Source organism: Phoenix dactylifera, chromosome 15, assembly GCF_051530095.1.
Source record: "Phoenix dactylifera cultivar Ajwa chromosome 15, Ajwa_hap1_PhDact_Kaust_v1.1, whole genome shotgun sequence".
In the NCBI taxonomy this organism is placed as follows: domain Eukaryota; kingdom Viridiplantae; phylum Streptophyta; class Magnoliopsida; order Arecales; family Arecaceae; genus Phoenix; species Phoenix dactylifera.
The window spans coordinates 25,225,416-25,241,500 of record NC_143204.1 but is presented as its reverse complement, the minus strand read 5'-3'; the positions used below and the strand labels follow the sequence as shown (position 1 = coordinate 25,241,500).

The following is a 16,085-nucleotide window of genomic DNA, read 5'->3' as shown; positions in this document are numbered from 1 at the left end:
TCTTGCAACTTTGAGACGGATTTACCTTCTTATCTTTCTTTTACTTCTTTTTTTTTTCTTTTTTTTTTTTTGAAGGAGATTGCTCTGGTTGAAGACTTTGGAGAGAGAGAGCTCTCCCTTTGTAGAGGAGCCCTAGGGTCTTGGCAGCCCTTAGGACTCCGACTTCTAGTCAGAAACGTCGGAGGAGAAGAAGACTCCAACAGCCGGAGCCTCTTCTCTCCTGCCTCGTGCCGCAGGACACGGTGGCTTGGGCTTGGCCTTTTCGGGCCGGCCCACAAGCCCAAAAGTTGGCTGGGCTGGGCTTCTACAGCATTAGAGCTGCCCCTTTGTGTCGCATGATTGTGCACGCATGCGTGCATGCACAAATTGCGACTTTGGGATTTCCTGGCACCGGTTATGGGACTTACGCTAATACGAGGCTTAAGCTAATCCCTTAAATGGCATTCCGCCAAACGGCTCTAGTGGTTTGTGAGCGACAATGTAGCATGTTTTGATGATCATATATATAGGCAGCCATTTTGCTATGTTTTTCTATGCGTAAGGTCAGTGATGATCGGTGCATCTACTCCACAATATAATCTAACAATAAAGTCGCTGGTCAGCAGCTTCTCTATGATTATATTTTTTACTGTGAATCACCAAGTGAGAAAGAAGGTGGTTCCTTTCCAAAATTTCTATTTCTTCGCATACTGCCTATGTACCAATCATTCAGCCCACTGCTGCTTCCTATGAGGCCATATCTCTCTCCTAGTAACCCCTCATTGACATGGATCATGACATCATCCCATCCCAGAAAGTACAATGCTCTATATTAACTCAATAGTGAATCTCATTTCTCTGCTCGCTTGTACTCTGATCTGCCATGCTTCTATATTGGATGGGCATCAAGCCATTTATTTGCATCTCTTCTTTGATTTTCTTTTTCTATTTGGAATTGAGTTCTCTGCTCCCTTATATTATCATTTGCCTTGTTCCTTTATTGAATAAGCATCAAGCCACTTTTGCATCTTCTTCATTGGTTTTCTCTGTATTTTTTTCTTATGACCGTAACATATGGTATAAGATTTTGAACAAATGCTAAAGATGGTAGTAATGATTATGGTAACCAAAACTCAGAGAAGTGACGGTTGTACTTCAACCTATTCTATCCGTAAAATTTAGGGCACCATGTTTCATGCTTGATAGAGAGTTGCCGCCGAGGCTAGCAATCAACTCAAGCATTGGCCCTACTCCTTCACTAAAACTGTATAATCATCACCTAACCATTGGGCACCGAAATGCCGCCTTTTATGTTGTGAGAGTTGTTATAGGTTCATCCTTCCTGGAGCACACTCAACTTAAGAATCTTCATGGGATGACTTAAAAAAGCAATAACAAGAAATTCAAGATTAGACTATATAGAGTATATTAGACTGATCAATGCATTCGTAGAGAAATAAAACTACCATAACCCAACATATATTGGGAGGAAAGGCAGGAGGAAAGAAGTACGATAACTCACTTTCCCCACTAATTAAAAATCTAGAGAGAAAATAATAGGTAGGTGTAGACACAACCTAGTTATAGGAATAATATCCTTACATAGTGACAGAAAATTCTAATTTGACCTGAACTCTAGTCTATCCGGCCAAAACCCTAATTTGACCAAAAATCTCTAATTATATCCAAATGATATTCGTTCAAGCTCAAGACACTTGATCAAGCTCGATCATACTTAATCAAACCCTTTCCCAACCAATTTAACTTTTTCTTAGACCTATGACATGCATCTTGCCTCAATTCATCCCTTTTTTAGAACCAAGCCTAGCATATTAATCTAATTAGTTCCTAAATCTTATATTTACACTCATATTGAGCTTGACATGAATCCAATATAAAATTGGGCCAAGCTTAGATGTTATTAGATCTCTCGATATTCTCACCTCATGACCCGTATCTCTTATCAAGAGTATACCCTAAGAAGAATCTAACTTACTTACAAGGGTGCACTATGATCAAACAACACCTATTCCTCTCCTCCCTTAGAGATCAGTTGCCAAGTGGTACCATCTGATCCCTCAACCTCATTATTGTCTCTAACTTGATTTCCTTTTAACTCTTCATTTATCATGTGTCCACACCCTACCAAAATGCTGTTCCTTTGCCATGCGTCCATCCTCCCAAAATTCTCTCAAGCTTCCTCCATCATATTTAATCGTAGCTCCAATAAGTGACAAACTTAAAATTCTTCTCAACCACTTTGTCCATTTAGATGCCAAATCTTTGACATGGTATCCCATGTTTGACCCTCATATCCTTCCTAAAAGTTTTAAATAATCTTAAACTCTCTTCTAGATCTAATAATATTCACATCAATGACATCATTAACCTACACCATTGGATTCTTTCTCCCTCTTCTACAATATCGTAGCCATCCATCCACCTTCCACATCACTAATCCTTATGAGCAGAGGAAAAATCAATTTTCTCCATCTATGTGTCTTTCTCATTGTTAGATTAAAATCTTAACCCTAATCTTAGTCATCTCCTCTCGCCTCTAATCCTAGTCTTCCGATCATGGTCTTAGAGAATGCATGACTAACCGATAAGGATGTTTGATTAAAATATACTGTAAGTACTAGATAATCTTGATAGAGTTGATTGACTATAGATTGATTTCCTCGAGCTCATCACTCTAAGATTTTGCTTCTCATTATTCTTGTGTCAATTCAATCTAACCTAATCCTTCTAAATTGCTATATAAAAGAGACGATCCGATCGAGCATCCATTAAGGTGGATGGATGTATAGTAAAATTAGGAGCACAATTAAAATTAAGAATTTTAAAAGGTATAAGTAGGGGAAAATTCAAATGGCTTATATCAAAGTAATGTAGGTCTAAGATGATTGTTTCATGTCTAAAGAAAGAACCAAAAAGAAGAAAAGTTCCTTGATGTCATCTAATAGTGGTGCAATCTAAACATTTCTTAACCAATTATAGCAAATGCATGGTAGGATATAAGTGAATATGTTTATCATCAAATCAAATGTATCCTCTTTAAATCTCTATCATCTACAATTTCAACCCTCTCTTTATACTCCTTAGCTAATAGTACCTTCCCATCTCAGCTTTGTCACAATACTTAAATCTCTAAAGTTTAATCATGACCATCAAACCAAACCACCTCTTTCTACTATTTAGCAATCTAAAGAAACACACTCTTCTCCACCATCCGCCTCTCTAATCGTCTTTTCATCTAAAGAAACAAACTCCTCATAACCCTTAGATCTCTTCAAAAATTGAATTGTAGCTCTCAAACTAACCCCTCCCTTTTTATACAATTTTAGTTCTACAAAGAATACAACTTAGGGAAACACACTTTCTATTATCTTAATCCTCCATTTATGCCACCTCACCAGTCTCCACTTAAACTAATTAGTCAATAGGATTAAGCCATCTAATCCCACTTTGCTAACTGCTAGATTTAAGGCAACCCTCATCCCTCATTAAATCCTAAAAATTGAACTCCTCATCTCTCCCAATAAATAGCCCTCTTATTTTCCAAAATTCTAAGGAAGAAATCACAACAAAAAATTCTTTAGAATTAGACTAGAATTTAGAAATCCAAGAAAATCCATCTCTCTCTGGAGCCTCTCCAAACCTTAGCCATCTCCTTCACAACCCTTACACTCCACTAACTGCTTGATAAGGAAGAAAAAAGGAGCTTCAAAGGAGCATCAACACCTGCATCCCTTTCCTCTCTTCCCCCTCTTCTTTTTCTCCATTTTTCTTTTATTTTTTCCATCCATGCATAAAATCCTAAGGATGAATTAGGAGACCTATTATACTTTAGAACATCCTCATGGGAGGGGTGATGTAGTGTGTTCATATGATGTGAGTCTGTGCCTATTGCATACATCGATTGGAGAGCAGCGCTAGACAACCCGAATGAGAAGATGTGGGAAATAGTCCAGGTATGTCCCATCTTAATTTATTTTTATAATGTAATCTATTCCTTTTCACATAAACATGACTTAAATATGTAGTATTCTTCCATTAATGCACCAAACATATAAACCTTCAACATTTAAAATTTTGTTCAAACTACATTTGTTGATTTATTACATGTGTTGAAGACAAATTAAGATCCAAATTGACACGATAGCCAAAGATTGGATTCTCTATCTATGAAGTGGAAGGTTTGGAAAGCCCAACTTAAGTGACAATATTTTGATATCCATGAGAATGATGAGGAAAAGCACAGAGCCTTTCAAGATCAAATTAAGGCATATATATTTGCAGTTTCTCCTCACTGATGAAATGAAGGTAATTGTAGAGTAATACATAACACTTATTTAATAGATTTTACTTATATCCAATTCCTCAATATTTGTTATTGATGAAAGAAAGACAGCGAGACTGACAAGGATAATTGTTCAATGCAAGAGACGACCCACACCACAGGAGCAAAAAACTTTACAACAAGAAGTCATGGAGAGGTAAATGCAATGATCAATTATTAACCATATTTCTTGCCTATCATTTTATGTACTCAAGTATCAATCATAGTGCGATCATAGTGCAATAATATACGCTCGGAGGAGGCCTAATGGCTTGCATCCTACAGGGTTGAACACCCACTAGACCTTTTCCTAGTGTAGACCTACCTGCCTGATAATGATGAGATTTGTTGCGGGGTTTCACCTGGCAGCAGCCCACACACCAGCCGAGCAGGGAAAGCATCTGTGTCCCTCCCGAGGTATTGTCCGCTCTGGGATTGCCGCTTCGGGTCTCCGGGAGGTCGCCCAAGGTCTTTGCCCAATGACAGTCCCGAGCCCTAACGGCGCAGGGGTCCGCGGAGGTACTACCCCTACCCTCACGGTTTTGTCCTACAAAAGGGCCCTCGCAGAGAGAGTGCTGGAGCAGCTCAGCTCAGAGCGAATGTAGTATTGTCCGTTTTGGGGATCGGGTGAACCGGCCCAGCGGCTGCCGCCCCCCCGCACGGTTTTGTCCCTCCTTAGAGGGGCCCTCTGTACGCAAGGGACCTCCATAGAGGAGCCCTCGGTAAGGAGAGGTTATTGAGCCCCCCATTTAAGGCACAGACCTTTCCGCTGATTAGCCGATGTAGGACTAAACTGGGAACCCCATCCCACAACACAGCCCCCCCAGTGGGAAGGTCTGTGCGTGGCCGGGGCCCTTCCTCTAGCGCCAACTGTTGCGGGGTTTCACCCCGGCAGCAGCCCACACACCAGCCGAGCAGGAAAAGCATCTGCGTTCCTCCCGAGGTATTGTCCGCTCTGGGATTGCCGCTTCGGGTCTCCGGGAGGTCGCCCAGGGTCTTTGCCCAATGACAGTCCCGAGCCCTAATGGCGCGGGGGTCCGCGGAGGTACTACCCCTACCCTCACGGTTTTGTCCTACAAAAGGGCCCTCGGTAAGGAGAGGTTATTGAGCCCCCCATTTAAGGCACAGACCTTTCCGCTGATTAGCCGATGTGGGACTAAACTAGGAACCCCATCCCACAACACAGCCCCCCCAGCAGGAAGGTCTGTGCGTGGCCGGGGCCCTTCCTCTAGCGCCATCTGATGCGGGATTTACACCCCGTCACCAGCAGAGCCCACACACCAGCCGAGCAGCAGAAGAGAGAGTGTCCCCTAGAAGGTATTGTCCGCTTTGGGTCCGATTCGGGGGTCGAGCGTACCCGGAGCCCTCCTCACGGCGCCTCACGGTTTTGCCCCACAAAAGGCGCCTCCTTAGGGAAGGGTGATTGAGCCCCCCATTATATGGCACAGACCTTCCCGCTACACGGCCGATGTGGGACTAAATTCGGAGAACCCCCCGTAACACAGCCCCCCCAGCGGGGAGGTCCTGTGCCCGGGTCGGCTCCTTGCTGGATAGGCGGAGGGCCGAGGCCCTCCTTCTAGCGCCAACTGTTGCGGGGTTTCACCCCGGCAACAGCCCACACACCAGCCGAGCAGGGAAAGCATCTGCGTCCCTCCTGAGGTATTGTTCGCTCTGGGATTGCCGCTTCGGGTCTCCGGGAGGTCGCCCAGGGTCTTTGCCCAATGACAGTCCCGAGCCCTAACGGCGCGGGGGTCCGCGGAGGTACTACCCCTACCCTCACGGTTTTGTCCTACAAAAGGGCCCTCGCGGATGAGAGAGTGCTGGAGCAGCTCAGCTCAGAGCGAATGTGGTATTGTCCGCTTTGGGGATCAGGTGAACCGGCCCAGCGGCTGCCGCCCCCCTGCATGATTTTGTCCCTCCTTAGAGGGGCCCTCTGTACGCAAGGGACATCCTATCATTAATGCATGAGACCCCCTCAGGCATCCGATGCACTCAGTCATTAAATGAATACGGCTCAAGATGATCTCCGGATCACTGAACCATCAAAGCGTATGGCTCTTTCTGACCACCGGTTCACTCAGCAATCAATGCACTTGTCATCTACGAACCCCAGGCCCACCATGGCCGGCGGTTCAACCACCCCAACGGGTCCGATCAATCGTGACAGCTCCCTGACAGTGACGGTAACCCATTAATTCGTCCAGTCACATCACAGGTAACCCTGCCACTCTCCCTATAAAAGGAGGAGGCTTCTTCTCCCTCTAAAAAGAGGGAGGAGGCTTCTTCCTCCCAAGGGGATTTTTCGGACTTCACATACAGTCCCTCTCTCTTCTCCAAAATTAAGCCCCCCTCTGACTTAGGCATCGGAGGGCCGGCGCCGGAAAGCCCGGCCACCGGCTTTCTTGCAGGACTATCCAGGAGGACGCCACCAGTCGACGCACCGCCATCCACCGCCCCGGCAGCGGAGCTCCTCCTCCTCGGTTCGCGGCTGCCCCCGGGTCCAATTTCCAGCAACAGTTGGCGCTAGAGGAAGGGCCCCGGCCACGCACAGACCTTCCCGCTGGGGGGGCTGTGTTGTGGGATGGGGTTCCCAGTTTAGTCCCACATCGGCTAATCAGCGGAAAGGTCTGTGCCTTAAATGGGGGGCTCAATAACCTCTCCTTGCCGAGGGCTCCTCTACGGAGGTCCCTTGCGTACAGAGGGCCCCTCTAAGGAGGGACAAAACCGTGCGGGGGGGGCGGCAGCCGCTGGGCCGGTTCACCCAATCCCCAAAGCGGACAATATCATATTCGCTCTGAGCTGAGCTGCTCCAGCACTCTCTCATCTGCGAGGGCCCTTTTGTAGGACAAAACCGTGAGGGTAGGGGTAGTACCTCCGCGGACCCCCGCGCCGTTAGGGCTCGGGACTGTCATTGGGCAAAGACCCTGGGCGACCTCCCGGAGACCCGAAGCGGCAATCCCAGAGCGGACAATACCTCGGGAGGGACGCAGATGCTTTCCCTGCTCGGCTGGTGTGTGGGCTGCTGCCGGGGTGAAACCCCGCAACAGTTGGCGCTAGAGGAAGGGCCCCTGCCACGCACAGACCTTCCCGCTGGGGGGGCTGTGTTGTGGGATGGGGTTCCCAGTTTAGTCTCACATCGGCTAATCAGCGGAAAGGTCTGTGCCTTAAATGAGGGGCTCAATAACCTCTCCTTACCGAGGGCTCCTCTACGGAGGTCCCTTGCGTACAGAGGGCCCCTCTAAGGAGGGACAAAACCATGCGGGGGGGCGGCAGCCACTGAGCCGGTTCACCCGATCCCCAAAGCGGACAATACCACATTCGCTCTGAGCTGAGCTGCTCCAGCACTCTCTCATCTCCGATGGCCCTTTTGTAGGACAAAACCGTGAGGGTAGGGGTAGTACCTCCGCGGACCCCCGCGCCGTTAGGGCTCGGGACTGTCATTGGGCAAAGACCCTGGGCGACCTCCCGGAGACCCGAAGCGGCAATCCCAGAGCGGACAATACCTCGGGAGGGACGCAGATGCTTTTCCTGCTCGGCTGGTGTGTGGGCTGCTGCCGGGGTGAAACCCCGCAACAAGATTAGTTCAAGCTAACTCGAGGCTTGTTTGCTCTAACCTCATTCAAGTTAGAGCTACCCACTGACCAAAGTAATCCAAGATCCATGCTAGGACTGGACGAAACATCAAGGCCGAAATGGTTACAGCGTGGGTATACTTCACCCTTGGCTTGACCGAATCCCAGGGCAAAATGATTTATATTTAATAAATATGTTATTTTTTACATTTCAAGGTTAATTGTATGAATGATATAAGGACGGTAGTTCCATATCACTATCAATACGAGCATTCCACAATCGACCATGCAGACCAAATTATTAATCTTCTTCCTCGATCTCCAAGCTTCCCAAGCACGAACCTGGTATAGCCTACTCAACGAGCTCACTGTCGTGTGGCCTCTCCTGCTTGACTTCACCTTCTATTAATTGGACCCTCATGGCCCTCACCGCACCATTGGGTCATTTTGTTGTCATTTCATCTCTCCCCCCATTCCCCCTCTCTCTTTCTATCCATACACACAGCCATAAAAATTCCTTTCCGAAGAGCTGCAGATGTCCCAGTGCCTCGAGTTACCATGCAGAGTATTAACCTGTCGATAGTGACAAGCTAAGGCAACGGCTCGAACGGCAATAATATCAGGATCGGTGATGCAATGATTGAAAAATCTATTATTCGGGCAGTTCCATAATAACCATCCACAGTATCCAACAATAGATTGGTGAAGCGATATGACCGACTGTTAAGAGAGATTTGTTGTGTAATTCTTGATTGGTTCGCTTGTCTCGGCTGATAACAAGTTCCAGATCTGGGATGCAGTAGAGCAGTGGCACAAGATGTGGTCAAGGTTCTCCTCGGCACCACATTGATCACAGTTAATCCTTCCAAGATCCAGCATCCAGCGAGTAACAAGGAAAGCTTTACTCCAATTTTCCACCAGAACAAACGAACTCTAGGAGGCACTTCAAGTTTCCAGATTGCTGAAAAGACATGGTTAGGCTGAACAGTAATATCACCATCCGCATCGAAGGTGTGGTAAACATCTTCCACTTTTAACTGAAAGAGAGCCAGATTGATACCAAACCTTAATATTCTCACAAACATTCTTAGAAATAGCAACATCCATATTGTAATCAACAAGGTCACAGGAGCAAATACTCCTTGAGCTGGTTCAGGAGCTCCATCTTCCATTTGGTTTGGAGCTCGTGTACCTTTATCCTCACTGTACATTATTATTGTCAGTATCATAGACAAACAAAGATTTTGACAAGTTTCTTGTTTGAAGTGCCAACAAAAGCAATCAAAGAATCAATGCAGTCATCATGGAAATTTAAACCAAAAGGGAGAGGAGGGAGTGAGGGGATCATTTAATTGCCTACCTCTTTCTCTCTCTCTCTCTCTCTCTCTCTTTTTTTTTTTTTTTTTTGCTTTTTGTATCTCTGTTTCTTGTACGAGCGAGGAAGACACTGAATGGTGGGACGCACACAGGAGAAAGAAGAGCGGCTCTTGATTCTTGAACTCGCAGTGCTTCCTGGACGGGGGTTGAGGAGCGAGGTCGAGGAAATGCAATCGGCGCGCAGAGACACGCAGGATAGCTGGCGGACTTCAAACTTTAACTTTAATTACAATTCATTTTAAATCGAGCCCGAGGGGCCGTGTTTCCTCCCGGCAATTCATCAAACACATATCTCAAAGCTCCGAGCCCCTATCTAACACCAGATGCTCCATCGGACCATCAAGTGGTCGTCCAAACCCTGCATACATGCCTCCATGCCTACATCAAAATTTATTATATACACAAAAACCGGCACGTCACCGGATCTAACCCGGGCCCCCTCCGAACATCTTTGGACTCGTTTGGTTCGCAGGAGGTATTTTTTTTAAAAAAATATAATTTTTAGAAAGTAGATTTCTAGGAAGAGGATGCCTAGGAAAGTACTTTTGGCATGTTTGGTTGACGATGGGAAGTGATAGATTTCCAAAGAGCTAATGTTTGGTTGATCATCCACTTTTCTGGAAAAGTTATGTATAATTTCTATTATACTCTTAATAAAAATTAGATTTTTAATGCCTCTTTAATGCTTCTTTAATGCTAAAGGATTTTTTGGGAAAAAAATAAAAATGGAATGATTCTACTTTATGGGAAAGTAACTTTCCTATGTTTTTCATGGAAAAGATTTTTCGATGAAATGTAAAAATCATATTTTTATGGGAATACAACTTTTTCATCTCTCTTTTTTTGAAAACTCCAATCAGACAAAAGACATCTCATTACTTTTTCATTGACCATATTCTTCTCCTTCTTTTCCTTGCTAACCAAACCAGCCTTTCGTGGAAAGAAGCCTCCCACCTTTAACCACAAAAGAAAAAAAAAAGAAAAAAAGCCTCACACGGACGGGCTAACGCGTGCAGCGACAGCCAGTGGCTCCTGAACCTAGCTGAGGCTGCCGGCTCATGCTCTCCGACTCTTCTTCTTCCCCCACCCCAACACCCCAACACCCGCACAGAACACAAACTGAAAAAAGGGAGGCCCGCCTTTAAGGGCTCGATCGCTCTCTCGCTTGCGTGCGGGCTGGATGGATTTGATTCTGGTATTTGGTATTTTCTAGGCTTTTGAGTGGGCGTTTTGGTGATTTTGTTTTCAGGGGAAAAAAGAGAGGCGAAATTGATATCCTACTTCCATATTTTTTGGGGGATCATGGCATGTGCACAACACCCAGAGGAGGAGGAGGAGGCGATCCCAACGGTACGCATCTCTCTCTCTCATAGGATCTGCCCAGATTCAATTACTAAATCTTAAAACCTCTTGCTCAATTTGTTACCGATTTGGAGAGGAGATAGTATGATGGGGGTTTATCGTTTCTAGTTAGGGCTGCCAAGGGGTGGATCCTTCAAACGCCCGTGTTTAGCTTCCTCTGGAAATCGTTCCATGAATATAATTCTTTCAGTTAGAAAGAATTTCCGCTTTTTGTACTCCTACGATTTGCGGGAACGTTGCAGTTCGTTATATTTAACTCGATCCTGCTTCATTATGAGAGCACCTGTCGACAGAATGAGTCATTTTTTTGGTTCTGCAAGAGTAAAAGGGCGAGGAGTGCACCAAGAAATGACCTTTTCCTTTCTCCAAAATGAATAATCACTGCTAGAATGGAGTGATGATGCACGAATACTTTAGATTAGATGCTGCTGTTGATCATCATAAACACTTATAAGGACGTCCTGGTCGGATTTGATAATAGATACTTGGTACTGTTTCAAAGATTTCTAATCCCATGTTGTGCTAATCCAGGGAAGTCCAAGAATACCAGGAACAGTTAATTGGGGTACAGCAACAGTCGTCGCAGTATTCGCTGGCCTGCTATATGGAGGAAGCAGGGAGGCTGCTGCATCTATTGTAAGCTTAATTTTTCTCTGAGTTCTTTAATTTTTTTTTGTGGAGAACACGTTTGCACCTAAGGCTCTTAGGACTACCTCTGGATTCCTTTTGGATACATATAGTAATAATGAAATGATCTGATTTTTAAGAATATTCATCTATAACATGGATTTCCTTTTTCTCATATCCTGAAAATTTTCTTGTTATTTTGCCTATTGGTGTCAAAGACTTTGGAGCAAACCTTCTAGAATTAGATAAGTGGCACCATGAACATTTGTGGAGTGACTGGTTGCATGAATGTTACCTTGGTGGGCATGGTGGAGTGATCGGCTCACCATTTTTGTGGATTGCATTGCATGCGGCGTAGTGGGAAGTACAGGAGAAATGGAATTTGGTGACTTGGGAGCATCATAGTCTCAACATTGGTTGGGATTTAGGACTTCACCTTAGACTACTTTCTCTTAGCTGCTGATGGTAGGAACAATTTTCAGTCTATATCTTGATGCCAAGTGTTGTTTGGAGTAGGTTTTATAGTTTCTCTTATTTCCCCAACATGGTTGCATTTCATCTGCTTGATAATAGGCAAGGTCTCCCAATATTTCCTGGACAATTTTGTTATTTTATTGATGCAATCTCCAACTTGAAATAAATGTGGTTCTTTTTGTTTATTAAAAACTAAGTCGCTATTGTTTTCATTTTCACATTGCAAAAGTATGCCGGATATGTAGGTGCTTCTTGTCAAGCTGAGTTTTTTCCCCCCTTTTTAACCAATAGCTTATTTTCTGTCACACAGATACAAAGGAATAACAGAAATTGTTGTCATCATTCTTTTTCTTCCTGCTCTCACCTAAGGTCTTCAAAACCAGATCCTATGACTGCCTAAATTTCGCTTCAGAAATCTGTCTATGCTTTAAGTTAATTCCACGCCTTAATCCTGTATTAGGTATTTAGTTCTATTTCATTCAATCTCTAAACCCAGAAATTTCAGATTAAGCTTGCATTTTTTTTCCCCCAAGTTTTCAACTTCCCCAACTATCATAGCCCCATCGATCCAGAAACATCTTATTTCACCCTTTCCTTGCTACTATTCTTTAACTTTCTTCTCAATCTGTCCAAAAGCTTATTTTCTGATAGCAAACATACAACTAACCTTGGGCATATCATACCATTTTTGGGTCAGAGATCTAGATCTTGTCTCATTCCACCAAGCAAAATATAGAGAGAAGAGGAGTTAGAAAACAGATTAAGTGTGGAAGATATGTATGGGTTAACTAAACTAACAATGTCTGTTCGATACAATTTGATTTTCCATAGGGCATGAAGAGTTTTCATTTTATTTCTTCTTTTGTTGATCGATAAGAATATGCTATCTTGGCAGAGCAAAGATGCAGAAGTGATGTTGAAGCTTGGGAGTACACCAGATAAGCGTGAGCAGTACAGACTAATGAGAGATGCCATGGAGAAAAGGTTCATCCGAGTTGCTCGTGGTTCAATAATTGGTGGTGTTCGCCTTGGCATGTTTACTGCTACATTCTATGGCTTGCAGAACCTTCTTGCTGACAAGCGTGGTGTACATGATGTGTTCAATGTTGCTGGAGCTGGTGCTGCCACTGCAGCAACCTTTGGTCTTATATGTGAGAAAACAGTTTCTATCTGAATTCTTTCTGCATTTTCACTTAGTTTTTCTGATACATTAGACCAGTGTTTCGTTGATATTTATCATTTATTTGCATGCGCTTGTCCCCTGTGCCTGCAGTTATAAGGAGCGCTGTGCTCTTTCTTTCTTTCTTTTGTAAAGGAACTTTCTAAATGCACACTAGTTTGTTATCTTAAAATGTGGAGTCGTCATGCTACTTATCACATGAATATAAAAAGCAATGTTTGCTTTATCTTTCAGTATATCCAATGCCTTCTACTTTGAACATAAATCTTGTTCAAATTTTTGAGCCCTAATTGAAAAATCACCTCCTTGTTTCTAAGGCCACTGCTGTTCTATGTTGCCCATGGCTAGGCCATCTCGAACAGGTCTCGATGCCTTGTTCTTCATAGATGCAGAATTTAGAATTTATTTCAGAATTTAAGATTTTGTCCAACTGGCTTTTGATGCCAAATCCCTTCTATATTGGTGCTAGATCTCTGATAGAGCTAAGTTGCCACAGAGTGACAAAACTATCAGATTATAGAAAGCTCATCCAATTATCCATGTTTTGTCATTGTCAAACAATGATCCATGTTATTTCCTTGTTGTTCATCTATTTGTTAAGTTAAAGTGATTTATTATTCCACAGATTATTCACAACTTGATCATGATTTCATATTGATTATTGGTTAGTTAAAGTTGTTTGTTAGTGTCCTTGCATCTCTTATGCTTGTTGTCTTTTGGATGTACTACTTTTCTTACTTTCCAATTTGAGGTACTTCTCTAATTTCTTTAAATTCTTTTTTATTGCAAAGTTCCACACTTTTTTATGTCATAATTTTTTAGTTCAGTAGTTATCGAGGCCTAAATTCTGCATTATGACTATGATAGTCGGTAGGGATTACCACCCACAAGAAAGTTGTTCCTCAACTGATTCCAATTTTAATTTATTCTGTAATTTCAGTGCCAGGTTCTATGTTGTGGCGTGCCAGGAATGTATTGCTTGGTTCAGTCCTTGGAGCTGGAATTTGTTTTCCTCTAGGTAATATAATCTTTTTTTGCTGGTGTATTCTCTTTTTTTGTTGTTGTTGTTGTTGTTGTTGCATCCAGTGCTAATATGGCCAAATCAATAATTTGAATTTTACTATTAGCAAAATAGCTTGAAATATTTTTGGTTAAAATGCTTCCTCCAAAACTGGAGCTAATACAATGGCATTTGTCTTTGGATTGTATGTTTTACATATTAAATATCTCCATCCCTTCTGACCTTTATTCAGTGGGGTTATTAGAAGGTATGATCTATGGAAACATTGAGAGAGCAGCTTGCGAAAAACCTTAAATGTATAATCTGCATTTGGTAGCACTCTATGAATGATCTCGTGAACTCTGAAAAATGATGATGCAGGAATTTTGAGAAATTCAATCTTCCTTGTTCAGTTTCCTTTGTTTACTGTAGCCTAGCTTGAACTTCACATTTTTACTACTATATAATGAGCGTTGCTCCATGAACATTTGGTACATCATGTTCTCTAATATCTAATGGTGTTCATTGTTCAGGAACTCGTTCTTCAGCTATTTTACTTTTCAAGGATGAAGCATGCTAAACTGTTTTCTGTTGCTTAACTAAATCTGTTCCTGACGTTTTGGAAATTTTTGCATGTATCCTTGGTTAATAGATGATGATATTTACAGGCTGGTTACATCTGAAGCTGGTGGAGAAGGCAAATGAAGATATGCCGAATTGTAAATCGTCATCTGATTTAAGTGAGAGGGGAGAGATGAGTGGTACCCGTGTTGGCGCTGCAATAGAGAGGCTGGAGGGCAGCGTACAAAAATAACTGTTTTCTCCTACCGAGCCTGGTTTCATCTGTTTTGGTACATCAGGAAGGGGATTAGGTGGAAATAAGATGACCGTTCGCCAAGAAGAAACTTGACTGGGATGATGTGTGCTGGTGATTGGTGGGGCCGGTGTAAATTGACCCGGAGCTTTTGCAAATCCTTTGAGTGCATCATTACTTTCTTGCTTAGGCAAAGGTCTTTCCTGAGTTAATATGCTATGTTTTTTCATAAACCATCTGAGTTTTGGTGCATACAGCTTATAGTACTGAAGTGGCCAGATGCTGTTCAGCATGGCAGGCATGATTGGCAATGGTATACATGCACCCTTTACATTATTGTTTGGAACTTGCTGTCATTTTTTGCGAGAGGAATTCTTGGATAAATTTATGTATTTAGTTTTTCTACTGAGGCAATCAATCATTATCTATTGATGGCAAGCAGCCATCGGAATCTATTACTCAGCATTCCACAGAAGGAGCTATTAGAAAAGTGATCCAAAAAAATCACCGAACTCAATGCAGACTATTTAGGCCACTACGAGTATTCAGAAAGATAATCAAATTCGATATGAAATATTTTAGCCATTATGAATATCTAAGAAGATTATTAAACTCAATATGGATCATTTTAGCTACTACAGATATTTAGGAGGATCACCAGACCCGATGTGAATTATTTTAGCTACTACGAAGATTCAAGAAGATCAATAGACTCGATATGGAACATTTTGGTCGCTATGAACAAGGTCGGATAGAATTCAAGAGCGAGATTTGTCACATTGGAAAATCTAGTCACAAGTCAAATTTTAGAAGGTCATAATTTGGTCATACGATATCCGATTAAGATTTTTTTTTTTTTTTTGAAATTCGGTATCTTTTCGAGATCTCTACAACTTTGAGCCAACTTTCTAAGAGGTTGAATCGGGGCCCAAAATAGGCCAGTCAAATCGAAAGTTTTTTTTTCGGGTAAGATTTTGACATGGAGTAGCTCTTTATCCAAGAAAAATTAGGCGGAGCGATAGAAGATAGAGTTAATATAGAAGTCGAGATCGGCTGCTTTGAGGATTTTAGCTTCTTGTAGAAGATTTCTATTAAATATGTCTATTTTAGAAAAAGGAGTCCTACTGGGGTTAGGAAGAAGATCTAATCCAATTTGTGTTAGGGCGGATCTCACACTATAAATAGACCCAATTTGATTATAATATCTATTTTATATTTAGTTAAACATGTCAGACATGTTAATGTTATGATAGAGAATATTTTCAAAGTATATTATGTGATATATTATGAAAAATAGAAAATATGACTGGGCAAATTATGAAAAATCTGTTTTGTATGTATACATTCTCAGTATGACT

General features: G+C 42.7%; 1 protein-coding gene across 1 annotated transcript; it reads left to right on the top strand.

Moving 5' to 3' along the window:
• Positions 1-10,205: 10,205 nt before the first annotated feature.
• LOC103723126 (Mitochondrial import inner membrane translocase subunit Tim17/Tim22/Tim23 family protein) lies at positions 10,206-15,182 on the top strand. The gene is made up of 5 exons (XM_008813945.5): positions 10,206-10,620; positions 11,164-11,268; positions 12,629-12,884; positions 13,854-13,931; positions 14,582-15,182. The coding sequence occupies exons 1-5, from the start codon at positions 10,573-10,575 to the stop codon at positions 14,725-14,727; spliced, it is 633 nt and encodes a 210-aa protein (XP_008812167.2). The 5' UTR covers positions 10,206-10,572; the 3' UTR covers positions 14,728-15,182.
• The last annotated feature ends 903 nt before the right edge of the window (positions 15,183-16,085 follow it).

Coding starts and splice junctions, on each gene's coding strand:
- LOC103723126 (XM_008813945.5), top strand. CDS start 10,573: ATGGCATGTGCACAACACCCAGAGGAGGAGGAGGAGGCGATCCCAACG. Junction 11,269..12,628: donor GGGAGGCTGCTGCATCTATT/GTAAGCTTAATT, acceptor CTATCTTGGCAG/AGCAAAGATGCAGAAGTGAT. Junction 13,932..14,581: donor TGGAATTTGTTTTCCTCTAG/GTAATATAATCT, acceptor TGATATTTACAG/GCTGGTTACATCTGAAGCTG.